The 14,284-nt window shown below is 41.4% G+C and overlaps 1 protein-coding gene across 3 annotated transcripts in view; it reads right to left on the bottom strand.

Moving 5' to 3' along the window:
- The window catches only part of slc6a8 (solute carrier family 6 member 8), a 31,200-nt gene that overhangs the window by 15,772 nt on the left and 1,144 nt on the right, over window positions 1–14,284 (bottom strand). The window contains exons 1-4 of one of the 3 annotated variants that reach the window (XM_072713041.1): window positions 3,733–3,865; window positions 2,880–2,982; window positions 2,496–2,760; window positions 1,620–1,752 (exon numbers count right to left, since the gene is read on the bottom strand). In XM_072713041.1, the coding sequence (XP_072569142.1) occupies window positions 1,620–1,752; window positions 2,496–2,743 (381 nt within the window). In that variant the 5' untranslated portion in view covers window positions 2,744–2,760; window positions 2,880–2,982; window positions 3,733–3,865. Of the gene's footprint in view, window positions 1–1,619; window positions 1,753–2,495; window positions 2,761–2,879; window positions 3,866–14,284 lie in introns of those variants that run through there. The other 2 variants (XM_023826685.2, XM_072713040.1) reach the window with 2 other exon arrangements.

Genomic DNA, 14,284 nt, shown 5'->3' with positions numbered 1-14,284 from the left:
TACATAAGTCAGACACTTGTGCTATGTACATCTCTGTCAAGCACATTTGATTGATAGTGCCCCATAGTGTGGTCTACTCTGTCCTACTCTGCACTAGTCCCAGCATCACTGCTGCTAGAACAGCACACTAAAGCTGCAGCTCTGGTAATCGCATCTTCATATTAAAAAGGCGGGATTTCGAAATGAACACAAAACGTAAAATCCTCCTTGTCTTGAAACTGGAGGACAAACCAAAGTTATTGTTTTCTTGATAATGGACACAGACCCGCTCACACGCTGGCTTTTCTCAGAGGGCGTGTGTCACGTTCACCACAGCATCCAACATGCCGTCGATTCGCCACATTGACACGCCTCATTCGTAACTAAGGGCGATTTCACGGCTGGGAAGAGCAACGACAACACGACTAAGGAAAACAGTGTGGGAATTTTATCCCAGGAGAGAATCATGTCATACACTTTTTAGCTAATGGGCACATTTCAATAATTTATTCCAGACAGGAGCAAATAAGTTTCTCTTTAAGTGACATATAGTGCAGTGAAAACTTAAATCAATGAAGCAAATTCGTTATAAATGGTACTAATGGTCAGATGATGCTAAACAATGACTGTTTAATAAATACATCATAAATCAGATTTGATGCTGCCCCCACCTCCTGACTAGAACAGGGCTATTGTCACGTCTCACTGCAGTCCACCTATCACTGCCCACCAATCAGATGAAGCAAGGGAGGGGGACACGTTAAGGTTTGACATCTACACCCTCCCTGCTAATGAAGTTGCTACATCTGTCCTTTCCTCCCCTTTATACTTTATTTGAATCATGTTCTGTTATATCAGTTAAATTACCCCAGCAGGTGGCTCGAAAGGGCAAGGAGACTGAATGTGAAACAGGTTTTGGTTTCAAAGAAGCATTTTTTTCTTAGATCTGCCACACCTTTGGAATAGTATACCCTAATTATAATTCCAAATAATGTTATATTTCAGTGACACGAAAATGTATAACATAAACAAATGATGGAATGTCAAAGGGAAAATCTTCAAAAATAATAAGGAAAGTTGAAATATAACTCTCTTGAAATACTATATGTTTAAACCAGTATTTTGTTTCAGTGTTTTGGGAGACATTACGTTTCTTTCACTGACAGAACAATGCATGAATCTGAACTATCAAGTTCTCAGATGAATGTAGCGGATTTCAGCAGATGCTGAGGGTGTCTTCTGTCGAGTTAAGAGGCCCTAATTTTTTACTCTTATCATGACTGCAACTTTATTAAAATTTTCCAGACACTCTTACCCCGAAGAAAGGCGAACACTTTAAACTTCTGGCGTTCACTGGATGTCAGTGTAAAGGGGAGCGACACCATTAATGTTCATACTAAATGCTCAACCAAAAACAAGAGTGAATGCATGAAGGACTACAGTCTAGGAGGCCAAAATGCGGCAGATGTTCCAGTCCCATAATGTACTGGACCTTAAACCGTCACTCAGTATTACACAACAAATGCATGCAGGAGACAGATGAGGACTCGACTGAGACAAACGCAACTCGAGGCCTTTCAGCTTTCAACAAGAGGCCAGGATCAGCTTTCCTGGGCCTAATTACAGCGGCGTTTAATCACCTTGCCGGTTGACTTCACCCCTTTCCACACGCAGAAATACACCATGACCCACGTAGCCAAGAGGCACAGCATCACTTCCCAGTTTATGGCTCCAGGTTGGTCCAACCCATCTGAGATGTTCAGAACTTTATTTCTGCCAAAGGAGACAAGAGTTAACATAGTGAAACTTTAGTGAAAAGTAGTTTAAATTGTAGTTGTACAATTAAACAAAAAATTAAACATACTTTAAAAAACAGTCATAATTTTTATGGTACTACTATGCTGGTACTATATATGGTACTATATAAACATGGCTATAATGTGTTCCGCCTTTTTATAAATAGTTTTTATAAATAGTTATAGCCATGTTTATAATACTTTATGAATACATTATAATGCATTATGAAGGTATCTGTAATGCATTATAGATGAGTGCTTTAAGTAAAGTGTTACCCAAAGAACATTTTGAACAATAAATACCATTTGGTTATTTGGGTTGCTTAATTTCCTTGAGATAGAGCTCTTTGGATCCTTTTTTAAAAAATCAGGAAAATACGTAAGGGGATGGAACATAACAAACTATAGTAACTATCTCTTGTCATTCAGCCCTAAATACCAAGATCTTTAAATGATCACTTTTGCTAAATGGTAAAATTATCTATCAGTGCATACAGTCTATAAACTAATATTTAAACTAAGACACTGCATCACAAATACTCCTTTATTGAGCATTTATTATAAGGTTTATGGTATAAATAGGATCTCTGTGTGCATGTTATGTCTGGCATTGGTTATGACATTGAAAGGAAACAGAGCATGTTATAATTTTAGTGTGCGGAGTGATTACCCTGTCAAAAGGGACAAAACAACGGCAGTGACTGTGCTACAGAAACTTACTCCCAGAATTCCATGATGGGCGAGCGACCCTCTGCCAGCTCCTCACACGTCAAGTTGCCGAAGCTGGAGTTGCCAATGGTGCCATTTTGGCACTCATCATGGCGGAAGATCTCGATGCAGGTCTCGCTGTTCCAGGGATTGTTACAGGTCGACCAGGGAAGTGTAGCGCTGAAGGACTTGATGAAGTAGTAGAAGCCCCAGGCCAGCACCATGATGTAATAGGTGTTGCAGAAGAATACTATGACCATTGAGGCATAGCCTAACCCTAGAATATGAAGGCAAGACCAGAAGGTCAGAGCAATTTCAAGAAAAGTGTGGAGTTCAACCTGACCAGCTGCATATCATTTTTGTACAGCAGCTGCACAACGGGAGACCACAAAGCACCGTTCAGGGTGGTGGGGAACAGCCCGTCACCGGAAAATAGCTGGCAGATCAGGGCATTTATTCATGAGCTGCCTCAGTGCATAATGGCCGAGCTCCTGGTAACCTGCATACAACAAAAGTATAAACAAACTGAAAACTGCATAAAGAAATATAAACAGGGACTGAAATAACTGGTACACAAGTATCTATTTGCATTATAAAGGTTAAAATGTGTGCTGATTTCTTGTCGCGACAGCGCAAATGTACATAAAATAAGTAAGTATAAATTTTAGCGCATTTTTATACTGCAAATGCATACTTTTGTACAAGTCACGCCAATCTCAGCATATAAAGAGGAATCGCTTCTTGTGTAGTCTTTCTAAGTCACAGCTCCTGTGGTCACTGGGGTGGCTCTGGGAGCAGTGCAGTGGCCTCACATCTCTAGGGATGCGGGTTCCTTTCGCTCAGTGTGTGTAGAGTCTGCTTGGACTTCCCTCCAGCAATCCTACATGCCTAAAGACATGCGCTTCGGCTAACTGGTGCCCCCAAACGGCCTGCGGTATGCCTGTGTGCGGCTGTGTGCCCCGCAAGGAACTGCGATCATGTCTAGGGTGTTCTCTGCATTGGAGCCTCTTGTTTCTGCACGACCTTATTTTGGATAAGTCGTTATGCAAGGAATCTCCTTCTTAGCGTTAACTAGCAAGACCTTAAGAAACTTCTGAAGAAAATAAGTAAGTAAATAAATAAACAAACAAACAAACAAATAAATAAATAATGACAGCATTTTGAGTAAATTAGGTTGAAAAAATTACTGGATGCAATATATACTTGGCTAGACCAGACTGAAATCCAAGGTGTACGAGAAATAATGTACCTTTAAAGAGTGGCGCAATATTCCACACATTGATGCTCCCCGCCTTCATGAACTGGCCAAGAGAAATTTCCAGGAAGAAGATTGGAATACCGCCCACTACTACAATCAACAGGTAGGGAATGAGGAACACTCCTGGAAGGGAAAGAAAGAGATAAAAAAACTGGGGTGAGTAACTGCGATCCAGGTAATACTTACGTGTAAGAACTTTGGTGTAGTGTTACGTGTTACGGAGGAACCGATATCAGCAAAGCAGGAAAGTCCATTTACCACTCACTTAAGCAAATAACCATTTATAGTAGTATTTATGTAGAAGATGATCCCAACTGATAAAATGAGAAGTGTATTAGGACTCTTAGTGAACTACCCTTTAAGATGGAGCAGAACAGATGCAAGCTTTGTCTATTCTCTTGACCTGCTGAAACGCAGACTGAGTGAGTGAATGAATGAGTGGACTGAGCTGCAGAGCCCTTCAGAGATTAGCGCTCGCTGCTAACGCCGTGGCAGCTGCCGCATTAGCTAGCCAGGCCCTGAAACGCAAGCCAGGCCTTCGTCCATAATAACTGAGCGATTATGAAGTGACACCAGTGGCAGAGGCTTACGCTGGCTGGGGTGGGGGGGTTGCATGTTAGGAAGATGGGGGCGGGGTTTCACAGTGGATTACTCGGTGAGCGGTGCGCTGGCCTGAATGGAGTGGAAGTGACATCACTCAGGGCTCGTTAGTCTCCGTGGAGATTCCGATAGGGCCGGCCGATGATACAGAAGAGGCCAAGCTATTCACAGTGGCCTGCATTGCATAACTGGGGCCCTGCAGGCCAGGGACAGCATCTGTGCCGTCTACAGCCCCCTGCTCCCACTGCCGACATTGACAGCAGGTGGTTTGAGGGTTAAAGCCTCATCAATGAGTCAGAAAGTTATAGGGGATGTTAAAGCGAGTCATAGCAAGATGCAGTATCAACAGCCTGCCATGGAAATGGGGCCCCATATGAAGCTGCTGTTTTGTGCAATAACTACAGAGCTAATAAGCAAATTCTAAGAACGGGGTTACGTGAAAACTGACAGTGAGCAATCATGGCAACGGGCAGGTTAATACAGTGAACAAGGAGCATGGGGAGATAAGCTGGGCGAGGTGCTGAATGAGGCGGGAAATCAGGCTCGTTTATAAGCGAAGGACATGACTGCAGTGGCAGTGAATGACGCGCGAGAGCGTGACTGTTGGCATGGAGCAATGACAACGTGCCAGTGAGTCATACACACTGCGGTGGCAGCGGAAAAAGCTGGGGGGGGGCAGGCAGGGGGGTGGGGACCAATCAGCACTCATGTCCAGCACCTTCTGGGTAGCTGGATATTTAACAGGGAGTTGTCAGGAGAACTGCATCCCCTACAAAAGGAGACAAGGAGCACAGACCGTCCACTGGCTATGGCGTATCTTAAAGGCATTTAATGCTTTCTTCTGTGGTAATTCGGTAAGCGGAGCTGAACTAAGGAATGACGTAACAGCAGACAGGGCATCTCCCGGTAAAATAGGTCACAGTAAGAGGATGCATTTTTGAAGGATACACTTAGCGTTTATCTTACTATGTCATAAACACCTCGCCTATAAAGCATGAGTAAAAAGCTGCTCTCACCTCCATTGCCTATACAGTCAACACTTTATCTGCACTGTCATTAAGAAAGAACATACGGTACTTCCAGATAATAAACCTATAATAATATTAAATGGGTTTTAATTACAAATTCATATGCAAAATATCGAACATAATTAAACAGTTAAATGTTTTAAATTATTTCGGTGGGGAAACTATAAAAAATTTCTTTAATTATTGGAATGGAATACTAGGAAATTATTAATAATCAAAGTGTCTTTGAAACCATAGTTTAGACAAAATATTAGGTAAAAATTTGGTAAGAAACACTTTTAGTTTGTGAGTTTATTAAGATGTGATTCCATTTTGGCTGGAGGACAAAGGGCACTTGCTTGAATGAGGCGGGTGCATCATGCTGTCAGCCAATCAGGAGGGCTGTTACCAGTATCTAAAGTTGGGGCAGGGGCATCAAATTTGTCTATCTGCTGCTGATGGTGCTGCTAGAACTACTGACCATGTCCCAGTCTGTCCACACAGAAACCCAGGAATCACAGGCAGCGCCGACAGATGGAAGATGTGTTTATCTGGAGTGTGATGCATTAACTGCTGAGAACACTCACATCGGCTAAAGTACGGACAGTACAAGATTAGCTGGATCTTAGATTAGATAAAGACTATAATCTATAAGTTGTTTATTTTTCTACATTCAGTCATGCAATATTAGTATATTAGTAAATTAGTAAAATTAAATATTAGTAAAGTTGTCAAGGTACCAAATAACTATGATATTCCTGGAAATATCCTAAATAAATGCCTGCAAGAGACAGGTTAAAAAAAATTATATTTAATGAGATGGAATACTGGAGCAGATTACATCCCGTCCCTTCCACGTCACACAGGGAACAGGATGTGGAAAAAAAAGCATTCGAGGTGGTATTGCTTAAAAACTGCTGCTGCTGTGCCAGGGTCGCTCCGACCCCCACCTCGAACCTCCCCCCCGGGTCGTGTCATCTTCCAGCTCGAACCTCCCCCCCGGGTCGTGTCATCTCCCACCTCCAACCTCCCCCCCAGGTTGTTTTGTTTCCTGGCCTGAGTAAACCCCCCCCCCCCGGGTTGTGTCGCTCCCTGGCCCGAGTCCCCCCCCTAGGTCGTGTTGTCTCCCGTCATGAAGCCCCCCACGTTCTGTCGTATCACGACCCAAACCTCCCCCAGCTGATGCTGCATTGACCCCTGCCCCGAACTCCCCCGGGTCACTCTGTCTCCTACCCCGAACTCCCCCGGGTCACTCTGTCCCTCGCACTGAACCCCAACCCCCCCCCCCGGGTCGCGTCGTCTCCCATGCTGAATCCTTAAACGGGTCTCAGGGAGGAGATTAAAAGATTAATGGACAGTCTTCTTAACCAGGCCTCCATGCGGGGCGAGGAGCCAGCTGTAATCTGGGGGCATCCACGTGGGTCAAGGCACAGCGGGGAGCCCTCCCCGAACCCCCCCCCACCCAAAGACACCTTTTATTTATAAAGGAGGCCCAGGAAATCAATGGCTATTTCCTGCTGACAAAATAAAATAAACGGATTTGATGGGGGCACTATTGATCGACAGCCTCATACAATGTTACTTAGCATCTGAATATAGTCTCTGCTTCAAGAGAGGACAGGGTTATTGGGGTGGGACCATGCTATGCTAGCAAGCCATTATAATTGCTGATAGAATTATTAGCAGGGGACATGCTAGTTTGTCCCCTATCTGAGAGGAGGACAGGCAGAATCACATGATGCTGGTACACCCTGCATCCATACTGCCAAGGACAAGCGGAGGGCTCACTGCAGCACTCATAAATCTGAGTGCTGGCATCCACTGTGCGCCGCCTGCTGCTGATGAAGGGGGAGGGGCGTGAGGCGGCCCGTCAGTCACGGGCGGGTGCATAAAAAAAAAAGAAAAAAAAGAAAAAACTCTGTCTGCCGGCAACACATTAAACCCACAGGATGAGTACAGCAGCATAAGACCAAAATCAGGCCAGCGAGTTTTAACAAGGGCACCAGGCGTAAGAAATGTCCAATCTTTATAGCATATATATGACAAGGTAATTTATAATTATTTCAATAACAATTCACGTAAACAGATTATATAGAACAGGGATCAAAATTATTGCTAGGTATTTTATCATAATAAAATGTCAGAAAAATATAGCCTAGATTGAGTGTCTTAATGGTATATTATGCTGTTACAGTAGAGAATAGAGAGTAAATGAACCATCATAATATTTTTATAGCAAATATGAACCCCCATGACCCAGACAAGTGGTTATGGAAAATTAATGAATAAATGAGTAAAAATGGTACATATAAAACCTTTGTTAAGTAAGAGTTGTGGAGTATCTGCTGTGTGTGTGATCCTGCTTTCTCAGGGACAGTGGAAATCATCGTAGTGCAGGGTGAAAGTAGCAGTAACTTTCAGACTGTGGTGAACTTGGTGACGGCAGTTTACAGCAAAGGTCTCAGACTGTAACCTCTGTGCTGACACAGTTCCCGTGGAAAACGAAGGCGTCTCTTCACAACAACCATGGTGACGATGTCATTGTTCAAGCTGTTCAGTAACACCAGACGTTAATGTTGCACTAGGCTTTCAATTGGCAGTAAAAATCAGGTCAGCATTGCAGCAAACACCCAGTTCCTGTAAATACTGAGAAATGGGAACACACTCCCTACTAAGATTACTCACATTCATTTGGGCATATTTGTCCATGTCTTAAATAACATTTATGACTGAACTACTTATTCTTGTTATCCGTTGCACAGCTGATGGATTTCAAAGAACTGACCTCTGAAATATGGTCCCTTATGTAAAGCCATTTAAGATAATTAAAGTGAAGATGAGGCGCTTCCAAACACACATAACTGGAAGTTTCTTGTGATGCTAAGCTTACTGTTACTGATTCATTCTGTCGGGGGAAATGTCTGTCAACATTAACAAGTGTCATGACAATAACAACAATTATGTAGGAGTCATGAAGTATAACTAATCAAGGAGATCATCATAGCAGTTTTCTCAGGTAAAACAAAAATAAAAGTCTAGCATTCTTACACCCACAACATTTCCTTGATGAATGCAAGTCCATGGTCTTTCTGAACCTGAATTCTCCTTCACACATGCACACACCTTGAGAATGAGCCTTACGCTATACATGACTGTAATGAGACTCCAAACCAGGACTAAAAACACAGCTGTTCATACCATTGCTATGCCATATATGTCCTAGTTGTTCTGGTGCAAAAACACCAACGATAACAAACGGGGGAATAAATGCTTGAGTGTCATTGTAATTCAGTCATAAGCTAAGGCTGCGGAAATCTAATGCCAACAGATCATCAAGGTGACCGACACATAGCAATGGCTTGAGTGGAGAGAGTGGAGGTGCAGCCTCCACTGGACAGGTACTTTGTGTCTGTGAGAATGTGTCCTTCTCAGCACGGTGAATCTGAATTAAGACCTCTGAGGAACCTCCAAGGAATGTGAACACCCACACAATCTGACACACAGCCTGGCACCCCGGGCTGAGAAAAACTCTGAGTGTTACCTTAGAGCCCCTCACTGGGGGTAAAGCAAGCATTTCTGAGAGGAAATTTCATGGAATCAGTCAATGGTCCTCCAGCCCCTCATCAACTTCTTTCTCAGGCTGCCAAGCAAGAGTGAATGCCCCATTGTCTTCCCAGGACTTATGTTTTTCTCCTGTGTTCTTCCCACCAGCTGGCAGCCGTGCCCTTTTTGCCCACTGTAGGGCAGGTCAGTCTCAGCCCGATTCCTCCACTGGAGGAATTTACTTTAATCCTTTCCTCTGTGGACACAGGGATGGAAGAGGAGTTCTCTTGTCTAGAGGATAGGAATTACTGCTGTTTGCAGTATACACAATAGGCTCCCTGACTGGCATGACACAAAGAGCCCATTTGGGAAATCATGTTGCCCACAAAATAAGTGTCGGTATGCCACCAGAGCCCAAGTGGAAACAAAAGCAACCATCACCCACTGACAGAATGACTTTTAGGAGAATGCTCAGTGTGGAAAGAATGTACTGGCAAGATCTAAGGATAAATCGCGTTTTAATAAAATATCAGTGCAAGATATTGTAGTAAAAAAGTGATGCGCACATTCTTAGCTGGAAAAATGAGACATAATAAAACAGAAAGTGTTTATATTACCTGTGATGTGAACACAGTTACAAGTGAAACGCAAAACGTCTTAATAGATCCTCCCCATAGTACGAGGAAAAGAAAGGCGACCATGAAAGCAACACATGCTGGTTCCCTTCGGGAAAGTAAACATGCACATCCAACTTGGTTTGGCTGACAAAGAAAAGATAAACATATCGAAACATGGAACGATAACATAATTCGATCAGGCATCCTGCAAGGAGAGGTATAGTTTGCAAAGATAATACTTTAGCTCAAACCAGATTAAAAGGAAATTCAAGAGAACACAAAGGTGTTTTCATGAAATATCACCTTTCTGCAATACATCTATTCTAGATGATCAGGGTTGCCTGCATGATTTATTTTACTCTCTATCAGTTGTTGTTTCAATATGTTTTTCCTTTAACAAATACCCACTGCCTGGCTAACCCAGAATTGAAACAGATGTCTTATTTTGAACCACAAAAAGTATCTGATCAGTTTTCTTTCTATATTAAACAGTTTTGAGGAAGTTAAGGATAAATACCCTGGTGATTAGATACAATACTACACTATACATACCATCACTCATATTTTGAAATACATACCCATCTTAAAATATAAATCAAAATAGAGGTATACTACAACCATCTATCCAAACTTGTTAAATTTATAACATTTGACGGCCATAATTTATTTCCCAAGACTGATTTTTACACTGAATATTATTAATGTTATGTAACACATACTAACCCCATATGAATAATTACTTAACACTTACACTGAATTACTGGTTATAACACCTTTGGCAGTGACGACTATAATCTAACACTTCCTGTACTTACTGAAGAGCTACTTTAACTCAGTCACATTCGTCAGTTTATGGTTATAGACTTATAGTTTCCAAAATATCTCAACGGGATTTAGGTGTGGACTTTAACTAGATCAGCTCAAAATAATATTTTATGTACTGTAGATTCTTCATAGGTTTTCAAAATCTGTAGAGGAGATCCACATCAATTTAGGGCAAATTTAAGGAATCTAATCATGTGAACTATTGGGCTTAGTACTTAAATAAAATCATAAATTCACAAAATAATTTGTCATGACAAGCTGTATTTCTTTTTCCTGGGACCAAAAATTTATTGAAACTTTATTAGGTACTCCTGCTTAATACCAGGTAGGACCCATTTTTTTGCAGAACCGCTTCAAAGCTCGGTGAGTTGTACATTCTAAGAAGCCTCGGTGCACAGCGCTGTTGCAATTAACTGTTTTTTCTGTACTTTGTCACCTTTAACAAGTCTGGCCATGCTCTTTTCCTGTTTCTCATTAACAAGGTGTTTTCAGTAACAAAACGGTCTGTAACAGAGTGTTTTTGTTTGTCGAACCAGTCTGTGTAAACTCCAGATACTGTAGTGCGTGAAAATCCCAGGACGGCGGCTTTTTCTGAGAATCTGGGTCCACCACGCCTGGCCCAGACAATCACACCACGTTCACACTTACATCACACATCTTGTCCATTGTGATGCTTAGCCGCACAGTAAGCGAACCCCTTGACCCCGTCTGCATGCGATACCCCATACATACCACTTCAGGCTGTTTGCATTTTTGAGCAGGTGTAACTACTAAAGTGGCTACTGAGAGGATTGTGGGAGAAATTCTCTTAAGAATCCTACGCTTAGCCATGTCTGTTCCTAGCACATGAAAACTGACACTGAGAGGTGTCAAGCATTGCCTGAAGATATCAGGTACCCAGTAAAATGCTCCTCAGCGTGCAGGCTGCTACATGACAGCATAACAATATTCCCATAATAATTCAGTTATAGCTTAAAATATTTCACCCTTTCACTACAGCCAAACTGCATATTACATCTTAGGAATGAGGCATCAGCTTGATATTAAATTGAGACATAAAGTGATGTTTTTCTTTGACAATAGATAAAATGATCAACACTCACCACCTGAGTTGCCTCTGACACAGTATCTGCCAGACTGACATTTTGTTCATGTCAGAAATACATATCTTTCTCAGCTACATATCTATTTTTAAAAATTACACACCATTCTAGACATCAGAAATTCATTCAGTGCATAAATTTGAATAAATTATGAGAAAAGTAATTATACCTGAAATTCATTTCTAGCTCAGCCCACCAGAAGCTTGATCTTTTGAGCCTGCTGGAGACCAGCACTTTCAAATGTCAACGGGGTAAGTTAACATTCCTGTCTATGTTCTATTAGCAATCCAAGTCAAAATACAAAGGCAGAGTAATTTCACAGTTCATAAATCAGTTAAACTCAGGGAACACTTGTATAGGACCATTAAGTAAAGTTTTTATAACATACATCTGTCAAGCTGTCATTTTTACTAGGAAAAAGTTTACCAAGAAAAGCTAAATTGCCGTAATTATTAACCTTGGTTTACTCCAGGTACTGCCAGACATTTTTCATGATCTACAGCAATCTGAATGACTGAGGAAACCTTGCCTTGACTGTTTTAGCTTCATGGTATATCTGAACCTATCCCATCACATCGCTTTCTCACCCTCTTCCCTTCTGATCCTGTTGCCTCTTTCTGAAACTGCACTATGTGTCTAGTTATTCCAATATTAGACGCTTGATGCTCCCCCCTTAAATTTAACATTTATATTTGTCTGTCTGGTACATTAATTTAGATTACTTATTCCTGTTTAGTTTATTTTCAGTGTCTGATGTGTCATTCAGTTATGGGACTTTTCCATGCAGTAGGAGATCCAGAGTGATTCACTGAGTTTACACGTACACGGTAAATTCAGCCGTTACACCCAGACTCTCTAGCATCTAAATATAAACATGAAAATTATTGCATTAATACAGGATAACATGATTAAACTAAACAACTCTTAGGTAAATTAAGGAAATAATAAACAAACAACTAGTCAGCTGTATTTGCATATAATAAGCGTCTCGCCTAACCAAACGTTTCAATATGTCTTAATTTAAACACGTTAAATGCCAACACACAGTAAATAAAATACGGAAGTCATGGTGATTAGATACGTAAGTGAGTCAATAACATACAGTATTTCGGTTCATAATCCCTTTATCATTGGCATACAGTAGCTAATTGACATATAGATCACTGAAACCTTTGCAGTAAATAATGTAAAAGGTTTAACAAGTTAACTATACACATAAATATAGGCGCATTTAACATTTCTATCCAGTTATTTTTACCAAGCTCCTGAATGGTGCGCCAAAAATATCCCAACCCACCCGTGAATTGTGACTAAAAGTAACTGTTTTCGCGGTCTCTCCATGTCAGCCATCTTGGATTCACGAAAAGCACCATTTGCAAAATTTTTGCTATTTTAATTACAATTCGGCTATTTCACGCTGAAGACGAGCGCGACGGAGCGTTCGAGACAAAACGCCCCCCCTCCCCGCCAGCGTTGTCACGTGACCTCACGCAAAGGGCAAGGACCGCTAATGCAAATTAATTTGACTACGGGGATTGTGGGTAGCTGAAAGGCGACAAACGACCTTCTCCATCAATCCGGCAATTCGATATTAAGCTTGCTTGGTTATTCCCTGCGAAATAAAATATATTGTGTATTTTGTTCTAATGGTGAGTTACAAAAGCCCATTTAAGAAAACAATCACCACATTATTAAAAATGAAATATAATGTTTACACTATAGGAATCAGTGGATAATATTGTATTTGATACGCCATGTGTCTAGTATTCAGCTGATGATGTTGCGTAACTTAGGAAACACGCAGCTCGCACTTTACGCGTGGGCAAGCGCATAACTCAACACACAAGACTGACCAGGCAGGCATCTCATTGATTCGGCACAAGGGCTTCAACAAGCCGCATTCATGGTCACATCCACCGACGTCACGGTAACGTAATCGTTCATGTTCGCATCATTGCAGAGAAAGCAATGCCCCCTCATGTATTCATTTATACGTGATCCTTACTACGTCAGACATGATCACGAGTCAGGGATGCCAGGGTATCTACCGTAATGCGTTACCAAGATATCAGCAGGCGATAAAAATGGATGCACAGCTGTGTCACTATGACCTGCGGTAGCCGGGTACCGAGGTACGCTGGTGAACAAATGAAAATTTTAAATGCTCATAATGTGGAAATAGAACAAACACTTAAAGCAGAAATACTTCTAAATATGCCTTAAAGAAAGCACTAACACACGCAAACAGACGTTGCTTAACAGTAGTGTCACTGTGATAATGCAGTGACATAAAAAAAGCTCACAGACAACTTGACATCTCCTATTTGGTCTTTACTTTCTATGGACATGAAGAAATTTCATTTCACTTCTTCAAACTAATTTAAAATATAATGCGGGTCAATGGATATTTTGCCCCATCGGACAATTAAACATAACGCAAAAAGCTCCTGTCCTTGCTAGACGCTGTAATGTATTTTCATGGTTAGTAATGTGTTACGAGACGCAGTAAGTTTTTGGGATGCCTCATGTTTCACTTTACGTGCAAGGATGTGCAGATATTTGGATTCAGTGTTATGGCGTTTCACTTTATTGGGCACTTGAGGATTTTTGTATTACTTAAGATAATTATCTGCAAGATCATGACTATATGATTCTCTATTACTAGATTGCAACAAGTTATCAGTTCTACACAGTTACATCTCCTGACAGAAACAGTCTAAATTTTGATCATTGACAGATGTTTGTAATACACCCTTTGTGAGTGTGGGAAATAGCCTACTCTTCAACTTTGATGAGACAACTGTATGCACTGAACAGAACAAACAAACAATATTTTTGAAGATGTTTT

The sequence above is a fragment of the Paramormyrops kingsleyae genome, chromosome 6 (assembly GCF_048594095.1).
Source record: "Paramormyrops kingsleyae isolate MSU_618 chromosome 6, PKINGS_0.4, whole genome shotgun sequence".
NCBI classification, from domain to species: domain Eukaryota; kingdom Metazoa; phylum Chordata; class Actinopteri; order Osteoglossiformes; family Mormyridae; genus Paramormyrops; species Paramormyrops kingsleyae.
This window is presented reverse-complemented; position numbering and strand designations above follow the sequence as displayed.